We start from the raw sequence: 13,828 nt of genomic DNA on the forward strand, positions 1-13,828 counted from the left end.
TATTGTATTGTGAGTGGCGTTGTATGCTGCTCTGTGTTGGTAGAGGGGTCGTCTATCCGACCAGGTGGCTGCTTTGATATTTGGTTGTGGGGGTTCTGAGGCCTCCTCATCGAATTCGGGTAGCAGCTTCCGCTTTGGGTAGCTCTTGGAGGGGCGATTGTCGCCGTACCTTGCTGCAGTGTTGAGTATTTTACTCCATCTGATTTGGAGTGTGTCTTCCACGGCCTTGAGCCTTTGCTTTTGCTTTTTCAGACTCCTCGCGGTGGCAACAAGCCTTTTACGGGCAGTCTGCTGCTCCGGGTGTCTGTCCGGCGTTATGTCGTCCGGACCATTATCCTTGATAGGATTTGTTTGTTCGGTTTGATTATCCGGATTGCCGTTGTCCGGCAGCGGTTTGCCCTGCTCCAGCGCTGGGTCTGTGTGATCGCTATTTCTGTCGAGGCGGGATTTGGGGCGGCGCTTGCGTCGCCGCTTTGACTGCTTTTCGAGGGAACAAGCCTTCGGTGCGTCCTTCCGCTCCTCGTCGTCATCTTTTGGTGCGTCCACCATGTATACGTCATATGACGAGGTGGCGTTCCAGGGCCCAATAGGCGCTGGTTCTTCATCGTCTCCTTCATCGGCGTCCATACCGTCGATGTCTTCGGAGTCGAAGTCGAGCATGTTGGTTAAATCGTCGACAGTGGCTACAAAGTGGGTGGTGGGTGGGCTTTGAATTTCTTCATCGTCCGCATCCCAATCTCGCTGACCGTAGTCCGGCCAGGGCTCTCCTGATAAAGAGAGAGACTTTAGTGATTTTATAATATCGCCAAAGGGCGAGTGCTGAAATATGTCCGCGGCAGTAAACTCCATGATCGGCGCCCAATCGGATTCGATCGGCAGAGGCGCGAATGGTTCGGAGTCCGGCTACTTGGAATCATGAGTCTCGCGAAGTACGGGGTTGGTGTTCGGCTCGATCGCCGTTAGGATCCCAGCCCCTGAGGCAGCGTCCAACCACCCATCCTCGGTTGGCGCGGTTGGCTCCGAATTAAGGGTCAAAGCCGATGCGGGTGCGGCCTTCAAGGCATTGTTAGGCGGCAGAGCTAGATCATGCTCGTCGTGGCAGTGTGGTGCGCTCGGCAGTGGCTCGAATCCGTCGAAGATCAAGTCCCCGCGGATGTCAGCCGTGTAGTTTAAACTTCCAAATCTGACCTGACGGCCAGGGGCATAGCTTTCGATCTGCTTCAGATGGCCAAGTGAATTGGCCCGCAGTGCAAAGCCGCCGAAGACAGAGATCTGTCCGGGGAGACAAGTTCCACCCTGGACCGCATCACTATCGATGATCGTAGGAGCCATCAAGCCTGACGGCGACGACACAGAGGAACTCTCAATGAAAGCACCAATGTCGGTGTCAAAACCGGCGGACCACGGGTAGGGGGTCCCGAACTGTGCGTCTAGGCCGGATGGTAACAGGAGGCAAGGGACACGAAGTTTTACCCAGGTTCGGGCCCTCTCGATGGAGGTAAAACCCTACGTCCTGCTTGATTAATATTGATGATATGGGTAGTACAAGAGTAGATCTACCACGAGATCGGAGAGGCTAAACCCTAGAAGCTAGCCTATGGTATGATTGTTGTTGTGTATGTTGTCCTACGGACTAAAACCCTCCGGTTTATATAGACACCGGAGAGGGTTAGGGTTACACAAAGTCGGTTACAATGGTAGGAGATCTACATATCCGTATTGCCAAGCTTGCCTTCCACGCCAAGGAAAGTCCCTTCCGGACACGGGACGAAGTCTTCAATCTTGTATCTTCATAGTCCAGGAGTCCGGCCGACGGTATAGTCCGGCTATCCGAACACCCCCTAATCCAGGACTCCCTCAGGTATGTAGATGCACTCCTCTCTCCCTCATTGCTAGATGACTCCATAGATTGATCTTGGTGACATGTAGGAAAATTTTAAAATTCTGCTACGTTCCCCAACAGTGGCATCATGAGCTAGGTCTATGCGTAGTTTCTATGCACGAGTAGAACACAAAGCAGTTGTGGGCGTGGATATTGTCAATTTGCTTGCTTTACTAGTCTTATCTTGATTCGGCGGCATCATGGGATGAAGCGGCCCGGACCGACCTTACATGTACGCTTACGTGAGACTGGTTCCACCGATTGACATGCACTAGTTGCATAAGGTGGCTGGCGGGTGTCTGTCTCTCCCACTGTAGTCAGATCAGATTCGATGAAAAGGATCCTTATGAAGGGTAAATGGAAATTGGCATATCACGTTTTGGTTTTGGCGTAGGTAAGAAACGTTCTTGCTAGAAACCTATAGCAGCCACGTAAAAAACTTGCAACAACAATTAGAGGACGTCTAACTTGTTTTTGCAGCATGTGTCGGGTGATGTGATATGGCCAAAAGGATGTGATGAATGATATATGTGATGTATGAGATTGATCATGTTCTTGTAATAGGAATCACGACTTGCATGTCGATGAGTATGACAACCGGCAGGAGCCATAGGAGTTGTCTTTATTTATTTATGACCTGTGTGTCAACATAAACATCATGTAATTACTTTACTTTATTGCAAAAGCGTTAGCCATAGTAGTAGAAGTAATAGATGACGAGACAACTTCAAGAAGACACGATGATGGAGATCATGGTGTCATGCCGGTGACAACGATGATCATGAAGCCCCGAAGATGGAGATCAAAAGGAGCAAATGATATTGGCCATATCATGTCACTATTTGATTGCATGTGATGTTTATCATGTTTTACATCTTATTTGCTTAGAACGACGGTAGCTTAAATAAGATGATCCCTCGTAATAATTTCAAGAAAGTGTTCCCCCTAACTATGCACCGTTGCGAAGGTTCGTTGTTTCGAAGCACCACGTGATGATCGGGTGTGGTAGATTCTAATGTTCGAATACAACGGGTGTAAGCCAGATTTACACATGCAATACACTTAGGTTGACTTGACGAGCCTAGCATGTACAGACATGGCCTCGGAACGCGGAAGACCGAAAGGTCGAGCATGAGTCGTATAGAAGATACGATCAACATGAAGATGTTCACCGATGTTGACTAGTCCGTCTCACGTGATGATCGGACACGGCCTAGTTGACTCGGATCATGTTTCACTTAGATGACTAGAGGGATGTCTATCTGAGTGGGAGTTCATTGAATAATTTGATTAGATGAACTTAATTATCATGAACTTAGTCTAAAATCTTTACACTATGTCTTGTAGATCAAATGGCCCACGCTAATGTTGCCCTCAACTTCAACGCGTTCCTAGAGAAAACCAAGCTGAAAGATGATGGCAGCAACTATACGGACTGGGTCCGGAACCTGAGGATCATCCTCATAGCTGCCAAGAAAGATTATGTCCTAGAAGCACCGCTAGGTGACGCACCCATCCCAGAGAACCAAGACGTTATGAACGCTTGGCAGTCACGTGCTAATGATTACTCCCTCGTTCAGTGCGGCATGCTTTATAGCTTAGAATCGGGGCTCCAAAAGCATTTTGAGAGACACGGAGCATATGAGATGTTCGAAGAGCTGAAAATGGTTTTCCAAGCTCATGCCCGGGTCGAGAGATATGAAGTCTCCGACAAGTTCTTCAGTTGTAAGATGGAGGAAAATAGTTCTATCAGTGAGCACATACTCAAAATGTCTGGGTTGCATAACCGCTTGACTCAGCTGGGAGTTAATCTCCCGGATGACGCGGTCATTGACAGAATCCTTCAGTCGCTTCCACCGAGCTACAAGAGCTTTGTGATGAACTTCAATATGCAGGGGATGGAAAAGACCATTCCTGAGGTATATTCAATGCTGAAATCAGCAGAGGTGGAAATCAAAAAGGAACATCAAGTGTTGATGGTGAATAAAACCACGAAGTTCAAGAAAGGCAAGGGTAAGAAGAACTTCAAGAAGGACGGCAAGGGAGTTGCCGCGCCCGGTAAGCAAGCTGCCAGGAAGAAGTCAAAGAATGGACCCAAGCCTGAGACTGGGTGTTTTTATTGCAAGGGAAGTGGTCACTGGAAGCGGAACTGCCCCAAATACTTAGCGGACAAGAAGGCCGGCAACACTAAAGGTATATGTGATATACATGTAATTGATGTGTACCTTACCAGTACTCGTAGTAGCTCCTGGGTATTTGATACCGGTGCAGTTGCTCACATTTGTAACTCAAAGCAGGAGCTGCGGAATAAGCGGAGACTGGCAAAGGACGAGGTGACGATGCGCGTCGGGAATGGTTCCAAGGACGATGTGATCGCCGTCGGCATGCTGCCTCTACATTTACCTACGGGATTAGTTTTAAACCTCAATAATTGTTATTTAGTGCCAGCTTTGAGCATGAACATTGTATCAGGATCTCGTTTAATTCGAGATGGCTACTCATTTAAATCCGAGAATAATGGTTGTTTTATTTATATGAGAGATATGTTTTATGGTCATGCTCCGCTGGTGAATGGTTTATTCTTAATGAATCTCGAGCGTAATGTTACACATATTCATAGTGTGAATACCAAAAGATGTAAGGTTGATAATGATAGTCCCACATACTTGTGGCACTGCCGCCTTGGTCACATAGGTGTCAAACGCATGAAGAAGCTCCATGCAGATGGACTTTTGGAGTCTATTGATTACGAATCATTTGACACGTGCGAACCATGCCTCATGGGTAAAATGACCAAGACTCCGTTCTTAGGAACAATGGAGCGAGCAACCAACTTATTGGAAATCATACATACTGATGTGTGCGGTCCAATGAGTGTTGAGGCTCGCGGTGGCTATCGTTATGTTCTCACCCTCACTGATGACTTGAGTAGATATGGGTATGTCTACTTAATGAAACACAAGTCTGAGACCTTTGAAAAGTTCAAGGAATTTCAGAGTGAGGTTGAGAATCAACGTGACACGAAAATCAAGTTCTTGCGATCAGATCGTGGGGGAGAATACTTGAGTCACGAATTTGGCACACACTTAAGGAAATGTGGAATAGTTTCACAACTCACGCCGCCTGGAACACCTCAGCGTAATGGTGTGTCCGAATGTCGTAATCGCACTCTATTGGATATGGTGCGATCTATGATGTCTCTTACCGATCTACCGCTATCATTTTGGGGCTATGCTTTAGAGACTGCCGCATTCACTTTAAATAGGGCTCCGTCGAAATCCGTTGAGACGACACCGTATGAATTATGGTTTGGGAAGAAACCTAAGCTGTCGTTTCTAAAAGTTTGGGGATGCGATGCTTATGTCAAGAAACTTCAACCTGAAAAGCTCGAACCAAAGTCAGAAAAATGCGTCTTCATAGGATACCCTAAAGAAACTATTGGGTATACCTTCTACCTCAGATCCGAAGGCAAGATCTTTGTTGCCAAGAATGGATCCTTTCTAGAGAAAGAGTTTCTCTCGGAAGAAATAAGTGGGAGGAAAGTAGAACTCGATGAAGTATTACCTCTTGAACCGGTAAGTGGCGCAGCTCAAGAAATTGTTCCTGAGGTGCCTGCACCAACTATAGAGGAAGTTAATGATGATGATCATGAAACTTCAGATCAAGTTGCTACTGAACTTCATAGGTCCACAAGGACACGTTCCGCACCAGAGTGGTACGGCAACCCTGTCCTGGAAATCATGTTGTTAGACAATGGTGAACCTTCGAACTATGAAGAAGCGATGGCAGGCCCAGATTCCGACAAATGGTTGGAAGCCATGAAATCCGAGATAGGATCCATGTATGAAAACAAAGTATGGACTTTGATTGACTTGCCCGATGATCGGCGAGCCATAGAAAATAAATGGATCTTTAAGAAGAAGACAGACGCGGATGGTAATGTAACTATCTATAAAGCTCGGCTTGTCGCTAAGGGTTATCGACAAGTTCAAGGGGTTGACTACTATGAGACTTTCTCACCCGTAGCAAAGCTGAAGTCCGTCTGAATCATGTTAGCAATTGCCGCATTCTATGATTATGAGATATGGCAAATGGACGTCAAAACGGCATTCCTTAATGGTTTTCTTAAGGAAGAATTGTATATGATGCAGTCGGAAGGTTTTGTCGATCCTAAGAATGCTGACAAGGTGTGCAAGCTCCAACGCTCGATTTATGGGCTGGTGCAAGCATCTCGGAGTTGGAACATTCGTTTTGATGAGATGATCAAAGCGTTTGGGTTTACGTAGACTTATGGCGAAGCCTGCATTTACAAGAAAGTGAGTGGGAGCTCTGTAGCATTTCTCAGATTGTATGTGGATGACATACTGTTGATGGGAAATGATATAGAATTCTTGGAAAGCATAAAGGCCTACTTCAACAAGTGTTTTTCAATGAAGGATCTTGGAGAAGCTGCATATATATTAGGCACCAAGATCTATAGAGATAGATCGAGATGCCTCATTGGTCTTTCACAGAGTACGTACCTTGACAAGATATTGAAGAAGTTCAAAATGGATTAGTCAAAGAAGGGGTTCTTGCCTGTATTGCAAGGTACGAGATTGAGCACGGCTCAATGCCCGACCACGGCAGAAGATAGAGAAAAGATGAGTGTCGTCCCCTATGCCTCGGCCATAGGGTCTATCATGTATGCTATGCTGTGTACCAGACCTGATGTAAACCTTGCCGTAAGTTTGATAGGAAGGTACCAAAGTAATCCCGGCATGGAACACTGGACAGCGGTCAAGAATATCCTGAAGTACCTGGAGAGGACTAAGGATATGTTTCTCGTTTATGGAGGTGACGAAGAGCTCGTCGTAAAGGGTTACGTCGATGCTAGCTTCGACACAGATCTGGATGACTCTAAGTCACAAACCGGATACGTGTATATTTTGAATGGTGGGGCAGTAAGCTGGTGCAGTTGCAAGCAAAGCGTTGTGGCGGGATCTACATGTGAAGCGGAGTACATGGCAGCCTCGGAGGCAGCTCAAGAGGCAATCTGGGTGAAGGAGTTCATTACCGACCTAGGAGTCATACCCAATGCGTCGGGCCCGATGACTCTCTTCTGTGACAACACTGGAGCTATTGCCCTTGCCAAGGAGCCCAGGTTTCACAGGAAGACCAGGCATATCAAGCGTCGCTTCAACTCCATTCGTGAAAGTGTTCAAAATGGAGACATAGATATTTGTAAAGTACATACAGACCTGAATGTGGCAGATCCGTTGACTAAACCTCTCCCTAGAGCAAAACATGATCAACACTAGAACTGCATGGGTGTTCGATTCATCACAATGTAACTAGACTATAGACTCTAGTGCAAGTGGGAGACTATTGGAAATATGCCCTAGAGGCAATAATAAAATGGTTATTATTATATTTCTTTGTCCATGATAATTGTCTATTGTTCATGATATAATTGTGTTACCCGGAAATCGTAATACATGTGTGAATACATAGACCACAACACGTCCCTAGTGAGCCTCTAGTTTACTAGCTCGCTGATCAAAAGATAGTCATGGTTTCCTGACTATGGACATTGGATGTCATTGATAACGGGATCACATCATTAGGAGAATGATGTGATGGACAAGACCCAATCCTAAGCATAGCTCAAAGATCGTGTAGTTCGTTTGCTATAGCTTTTCCGAATGTCAATCCTTAGACCATGAGATTGTGTAACTCCCGGATACCATAGGAGTGCTTTGGGTGTGCCAAACGTCACAACGTAACTGGGTGACTATAAAGGTACACTACAGGTATCTTCGAAAGTGTCTGTTGGGTTGGCACGAATCGAGACTGGGATTTGTCACTCCGTATGACAGAGAGGTATCTCTGGGCCCACTCGGTAATGCATCATCATAATGAGCTCAATGTGACCAAGTGGTTGATCACGGGATCATGCATTACGGTACGAGTAAAGTGACTTGCCGGTAACGAGATTGAACGAGGTATTGGGATACCGACGATCGAGTCTCGGGCAAGTAACGTACCGATTGACAAAGGGAATTGTATACGGATTGATTGAATCCACGACATCGTGGTTCATCCGATGAGATCATCGAGGAGCATGTGGGATCCAACATGGGTATCCAGATCCCGCTGTTGGTTATTGACCGGAGAGTCGTCTCGGTCATGTCTGTGTGTCTCCCGAACCCGTAGGGTCTACACACTTAAGGTTCGGTGACGCTAGGGTTGTTGAGATATTAGTATACGGTAACCCGAAAGTTGTTCGGAGTCCCGGATGAGATTCCGGACGTCACGAGGAGTTCCGGAATGGTCCGGAGGTGAAGATTTATATATAGGAAGTCAAGTTTCGGCCATCGGGAAAGTTTCAGGGGTAATCGGTATTGTACCGGGACCACCGGAAGGGTCCCGGGGGTCCACCGGGTGGGTCCACCTATCCCGGAGGGCCCCATGGGCTGAAGTGGGAAGGGAACCAGCCCCTAGTGGGCTGGTGCGCCCCCCTTGGGCCTCCCCCTGCGCCTAGGGTTGGAAACCCTAGGGGTGGGGGCGCCCCACTTGGCTTGGGGGGCACCCCCTTGGCCGCCCCCCCCTGGAGATTGGATCTCCTAGGGACGGCGCCCCCCCCTAGGGACCCTATATATAGTGGGGGGAGGGAGGGCAGCCGCACCCTAGCCCCTGGCGCCTCCCTCTCCCTCCCGTGACACTCCTCCCTCTCCCTGAGCTTGGCGAAGCTCTGCCGAGATCACCGTTGCTTCCACCACCACGCCGTCGTGCTGCTGGATCTTCATCAACCTCTCCTTCCCCCTTGCTGGATCAAGTTGGAGGAGACGTCTTCCCAACCGTACGTGTGTTGAACGCGGAGGTGTCGTCCGTTCGGCGCTAGGTCATCGGTGATTTGGATCACGACGAGTACGACTCCATCAACCCCGTTCTCTTGAACGCTTCCGCGTGCGATCTACAAGGGTATGTAGATGCACTCCTCTCTCCCTCGTTGCTAGATGACTCCATAGATTAATCTTGGTGACACGTAGGAAAATTTTAAAATTCTTCTGCGTTCCCCAACAATATAGGCATCACGTCCGTGTCAAGTAGACCAAAACGATTCTGCATCTACTACTATTACTCCACACATCGACCGCTATCCAGCATGCATCTAGAGTATTAAGTTCAAAAGAACAGAGTAACGCATTAGGAAAGATGACATGATGTAGAGGGGTAAACTCAAGCAATATGATATAAACCCCATCTTGTTATCCTCGATGGCAACAATACAATACATGTCGGTTCCCTTTCTGTCACTGGGATCGAGCACCGCAAGATTGAACCCAAAGCTAAGCACTTCTCCCATTCCAAGAAAGATCAATCTAGTAGGCCAAACCAAACTGATAATTCGAAGAGACTTGCAAAGATATCAAATCATGCATATAAGAATTCAGAGAAGAATCAAATATTGTTCATAGATAAACTTGATCATAAACCCACAATTCATCGGATCTCGGCAAACACACCGCAAAAAGTATTACATCCAATAGATCTCCAAGAACATCGAGGGAACTTTGTATTGAGAACCAAAGAGAGAGAAGAAGCCATCTAGCTAATAACTATGGACCCGAAGGTCTGTGGTAAACTACTCACACATCATCGGAGAGGCTATGGTGTTGATGTAGAAGCCCTCTGTGATCGAATCCCCCTCCGGCAGATCGCCGGAAAAGGTCCCCAGATGGGATCTCACGGGTACAGAAGGTTGCGGCGGTGGAAAAGTGGTTTCGTGGCTCCCCTGGATTTTTTTCAGGGTATAAGAGTATATATAGGCGAAAGAAGTAGGTCATTGGAGCTACGAGGGGCCCACGAGGGTGGGGGCGCGCCTGCCCCCCTGGGCGCGCCGCCCTACCTTGTGGCCGCCTCGTGGCTTCCTTGACCTCCACTTCAAGTCTCCTGGATTGCGTTTGTTCCAAGAAAGATCCTCGCGATGGTTTCATTCCGTTTGGATTCCTTTTCTGCGAAACACTGAAATAGGCAAAAAACAGCAATTTGCACTGGGGCTTCAGTTAATAGGTTAGTCCCAAAAATAAGATAAAAGTGCATATTAAAGCCCATTAAACATCCAAAACAGATAATATAATAGCATGGAACAATCAAAAATTATAGATACGTTGGAGATGTATCACCCCCGCCCCCGTATATAAAGGAGGGAGAGGGGAGGAGGTCGGCCTAGGGGCGCTCCAAGTGGGAGGAGTCCCACTTGGGCTCCTAGTCCAATTTGCACCCCCCCCTTCCTTTTACCGGAAGGGGAAAGGGGGAAGGAGAGGGAGGAGGAGAAGGAAAGGGGGGCACCGCCCCCTCCCCTATTCCAATTCGGACTCCTTCCTTGGGGGGCGCCACCCCTTGTGGGATGCCTTGCCTCCCTCCTGTGGCCCATATGGCCCATATCTTCCCCAGGAGGGTTCCCCGTACTTCGATATGTACCCGATACATTCTGAAACACTTCCGGTGTCTGAATACTATCGTCCAATATATCAATATTTACCTCTCGACCATTTCGAGACTCCTTGTCATGTTCGTGATCTCATCCGGGACTCCAAACCATCTTCGGTCACCAAAACACATAACTCATAATATAAATCATCATCGAACGTTAAGCATGCGGACCCTACGGGTTCGAGAACTATGTAGACATGACCGAGACACCTCTCTGCTCAATAACCAACAACGGAACCTGGATGCTCATATTGGTTCCCACATATTCTACGAAGATCTTTATCGGTCAAACTGTAATGACAACATACGCCATTCCCTTTGTCATCGGTATGTTACTTGCCCGAGATTCGATCGTCAGTATCTTCATACCTAGTTCAATCTCATTACCGGCAACTCTCGTTACTCGTTTCGTAGTGCATCATCCTGTAACTAACCCATTAGTCATATTTCTTGCAAGGCTTATCATGATGTGCATTACCGTGAGGGCCCAGAGATACCTCTCCGAAACTCGGAGTGACAAATCCTAATCTCGATCTATGCCAACCCAACAAACACCTTCGGAGATACCTGTAGAGCATCTTTATAATCACCCAGTTACGTTGTGACGTTTGATAGCACACAAGGTATTCCTCTGGTATCCGGGAGTTGCATAATCTCATAGTCAAAGGAATATGTATAAGTCATGAAGAAAGCAATATCAATAAAACTTAACGATCGTTATGCTAAGCTAACGGATGGGTCTTGTCCATCACATCATTCTCCTTATGATGTGATCTCGTTCATCAAATGACAACACATGTCCATGGTTAGGAAACTTAACCATCTTTGATTAGCGAGCTAGTCTAGTAGAGGCATACTAGGGACACTGTGTTTTATCTATGTATTCAACATGTATCAAGTTTCTGGTTAATACAACTCTAGCATGAATAATAAACATTTATCATGATATAAGGAAATATAAATAACAACTTTATTACTGCCTCTAGGGCATATTTCCTTCACCTAGGGGCACCGGAGACGAGACCGGCCGGCGGCAGCGCCAACGGGAGGCGGAGGAGCCCTAAGTTCCTTTTTGAAGAGGAGGCGGCGACGGCTTCCTGAATATGGAATGAGGTCCTCCCTGTCTGGCCCCCATTCCGGTGATGCGTCTAGCGTCATCTGAGGGTGTGTGTAGGTGTGTCTCTGGCAGATCTCGTAGGATTCGGTCGATGTTGTTCTTCGGTGGATCCGCTTGGGCTCGGTCTTCATCCGTGTGTCTACATGTTGGATTCTTTCAATCTATACTTGACTTCATCAGCGACAATTACTGTTCTGGTGCACTGGTCCTGCGGGGCCTTAGCATGACGAGTTCCTAACTGTCTACCACCACAAGTTTGGCCCGGCTCCAATGACGAAGAGGTGATGATGGCAGCGCACCTTCAGCTCGCTCCAGTGCTTGTAGTCGTCGCTAGGTGGTCTATGGACATGGATATAATTTTTGTTATAGATGTGTTTTTTGCACTGCCATGGCATGATGAAATATACCGAAAGTTCTCTCACGAAAAATTTAAAAAATGGAAAGGAGCATCAGAGAAGCTCTAACCAAACAGATTCTCCGTGTAGTGCACTACAATGCGAGAGCAATTATCCCATATATCGATTTTGAAAAGAAAAAAAATCAGTTTTGCTAAAGCACATCTAAATGTATCCTAAGTATTGCATATCTAAGTCATATGGTATTGATTTTCAGCGGAGATTCATGCAGATATTTTCTTCTTTTTCTTTCCTTTTTCTTTTTATGTTTGATTTGTGCCACTTAGATGAGCAATAATTAGATGTGCCCTGGGCACACCCATAAAAACGTCTTAAGGATAAATTCGCATCGCCCAAAAGAATGTGGTGCTTACGTCGCAGCAAGGCTACCAACACATATATATAGGCACCATTTATCTTTCATGCACGCTTTTCCTTGAGAAACCTTTCCCTTCCTCTCTCGCCCTGGAAACAACGCCAGCAACGATCTCCCTTTTCCCGGTTCGCCTCCGTTCTCCATTTCTTCCTTTGCTCCTCGCCCCCGTCCCAATCCTCCTCTGCACAAGCGACCGGCGAGACATACAAACCGAGCAGAGCGATCGGCCGTCGCGGTGATCCACTCCGCCCAAATCCAATTTGCAGGTACGCGTTGCAAATAGATATGCCTCAAGCTGTTGCATCAGTTTTTGACATATCTCCGTACATGGAACCTCGCAAGATGTAATCGATGTCGCAAGCAATCTTCAAGAACGTTTTTTTTTATTTTTGAAACAAGCAACAACTGTTTTGGAACGTAGAGCATCCTGTTTAAGGTTGCCGGTTGGTCATGAATCAAACAAATAAACTTGTTTGTGTTTTCTTTTAGATCTTCTGGTCGAAACATTGAATGTCCAACTAGAGCAAAAAATCATTCTTGTCAACCACAATTCCACAAATGGCCTAATAATAGGCCCCCCTCTTCTAAATATAAGCGCCATGCCTACGAAGATCGACACATGCATCACGTTCGCACGTTGTTCTGTTCTGCAGGGCAGTCCCTATATTTCGCAGCACCTCGTCAGCCACACAATCACCCAGAGGAGTTACTAATCAAGAAGGCAGGAGAAAAAAGAGGAGACCTAACAATAGTAAATTAGCTAGGAGACTGATTTGATTGATGGAGGACAAGAAGAAGGACCTGCTACGGCGGCTGACCATCATCTCCATCCCGTTCGTGTTCGTGGCGATCCCATCCATCGTCATCTTCGTGGGCATGCTGTCCCCGCACGCGGCGGGGCCCAAGGTGGCGATGGCGTCGCCGGAGCAGAACCACACGGTGGGGATGCTGAGCACCATGACCGGCGGGCAGATGATCCTGAGCTGCCGCGCCGCCTTCGCCGGCAACTGGGAGTACTTCCACTACTTCATCCTGGACCCCTACAAGCCGCAGCACGCCTTCTTCCAGCCCCAGACCGACCACTACGCCATCCTCTGCAAGTGGGGCTACATGGGCAACTTCCTCCAGGACGTGGTCGTCTTCAACAGCAGCGAGCCCTACGCCAAGCTCTGCGCCGTCAACGCCGGCGGGTGCCGCTACCTGTTCCAGGATGGCCAGATGTTCCTCGTCACCGGGAGGCACGCCACCAAGGCCGCGCCGTGGCAGCACCGGGAGAAGAAGCTCGTCGGAGACGTGCTGCTCAGAGACTGCAAGCACATCCTCGGCATCTTCCCCACCATGTGCCACTACACCAAACACGACCACCAGTACGTCGGCAAGATCATCAGCCGGTGGAGCTGGTGGTTCAACTACTAGCCAAGCCGGCTGGCCATTACCGCTAGTTGGTTAAGAGTTTAGCTAGATGTAACATCAATATTTTACAGTGGTCATGTCCAAGAAATGCTGTCAGATTTGACAAAGCAATCAGGGCTCAGGATACCCATTTCTTGGAATCGGGTCAACTTGTATATATTAGCAGT

The 13,828-nt window shown here is 47.6% G+C and overlaps 1 protein-coding gene across 1 annotated transcript; it reads left to right on the plus strand.

Moving 5' to 3' along the window:
- Positions 1 to 12,265: 12,265 nt before the first annotated feature.
- LOC125523348 lies at positions 12,266 to 13,820 on the plus strand. The gene is made up of 2 exons (XM_048688394.1): positions 12,266 to 12,514; positions 12,902 to 13,820. Exon 2 carries the CDS (start codon positions 13,029 to 13,031, stop codon positions 13,662 to 13,664), a length of 636 nt encoding a protein of 211 aa, XP_048544351.1. The 5' UTR covers positions 12,266 to 12,514; positions 12,902 to 13,028; the 3' UTR covers positions 13,665 to 13,820.
- The last annotated feature ends 8 nt before the right edge of the window (positions 13,821 to 13,828 follow it).

The sequence above is a fragment of the Triticum urartu genome, chromosome 7 (genome assembly GCF_003073215.2).
Source record: "Triticum urartu cultivar G1812 chromosome 7, Tu2.1, whole genome shotgun sequence".
Classification (NCBI taxonomy): domain Eukaryota; kingdom Viridiplantae; phylum Streptophyta; class Magnoliopsida; order Poales; family Poaceae; genus Triticum; species Triticum urartu.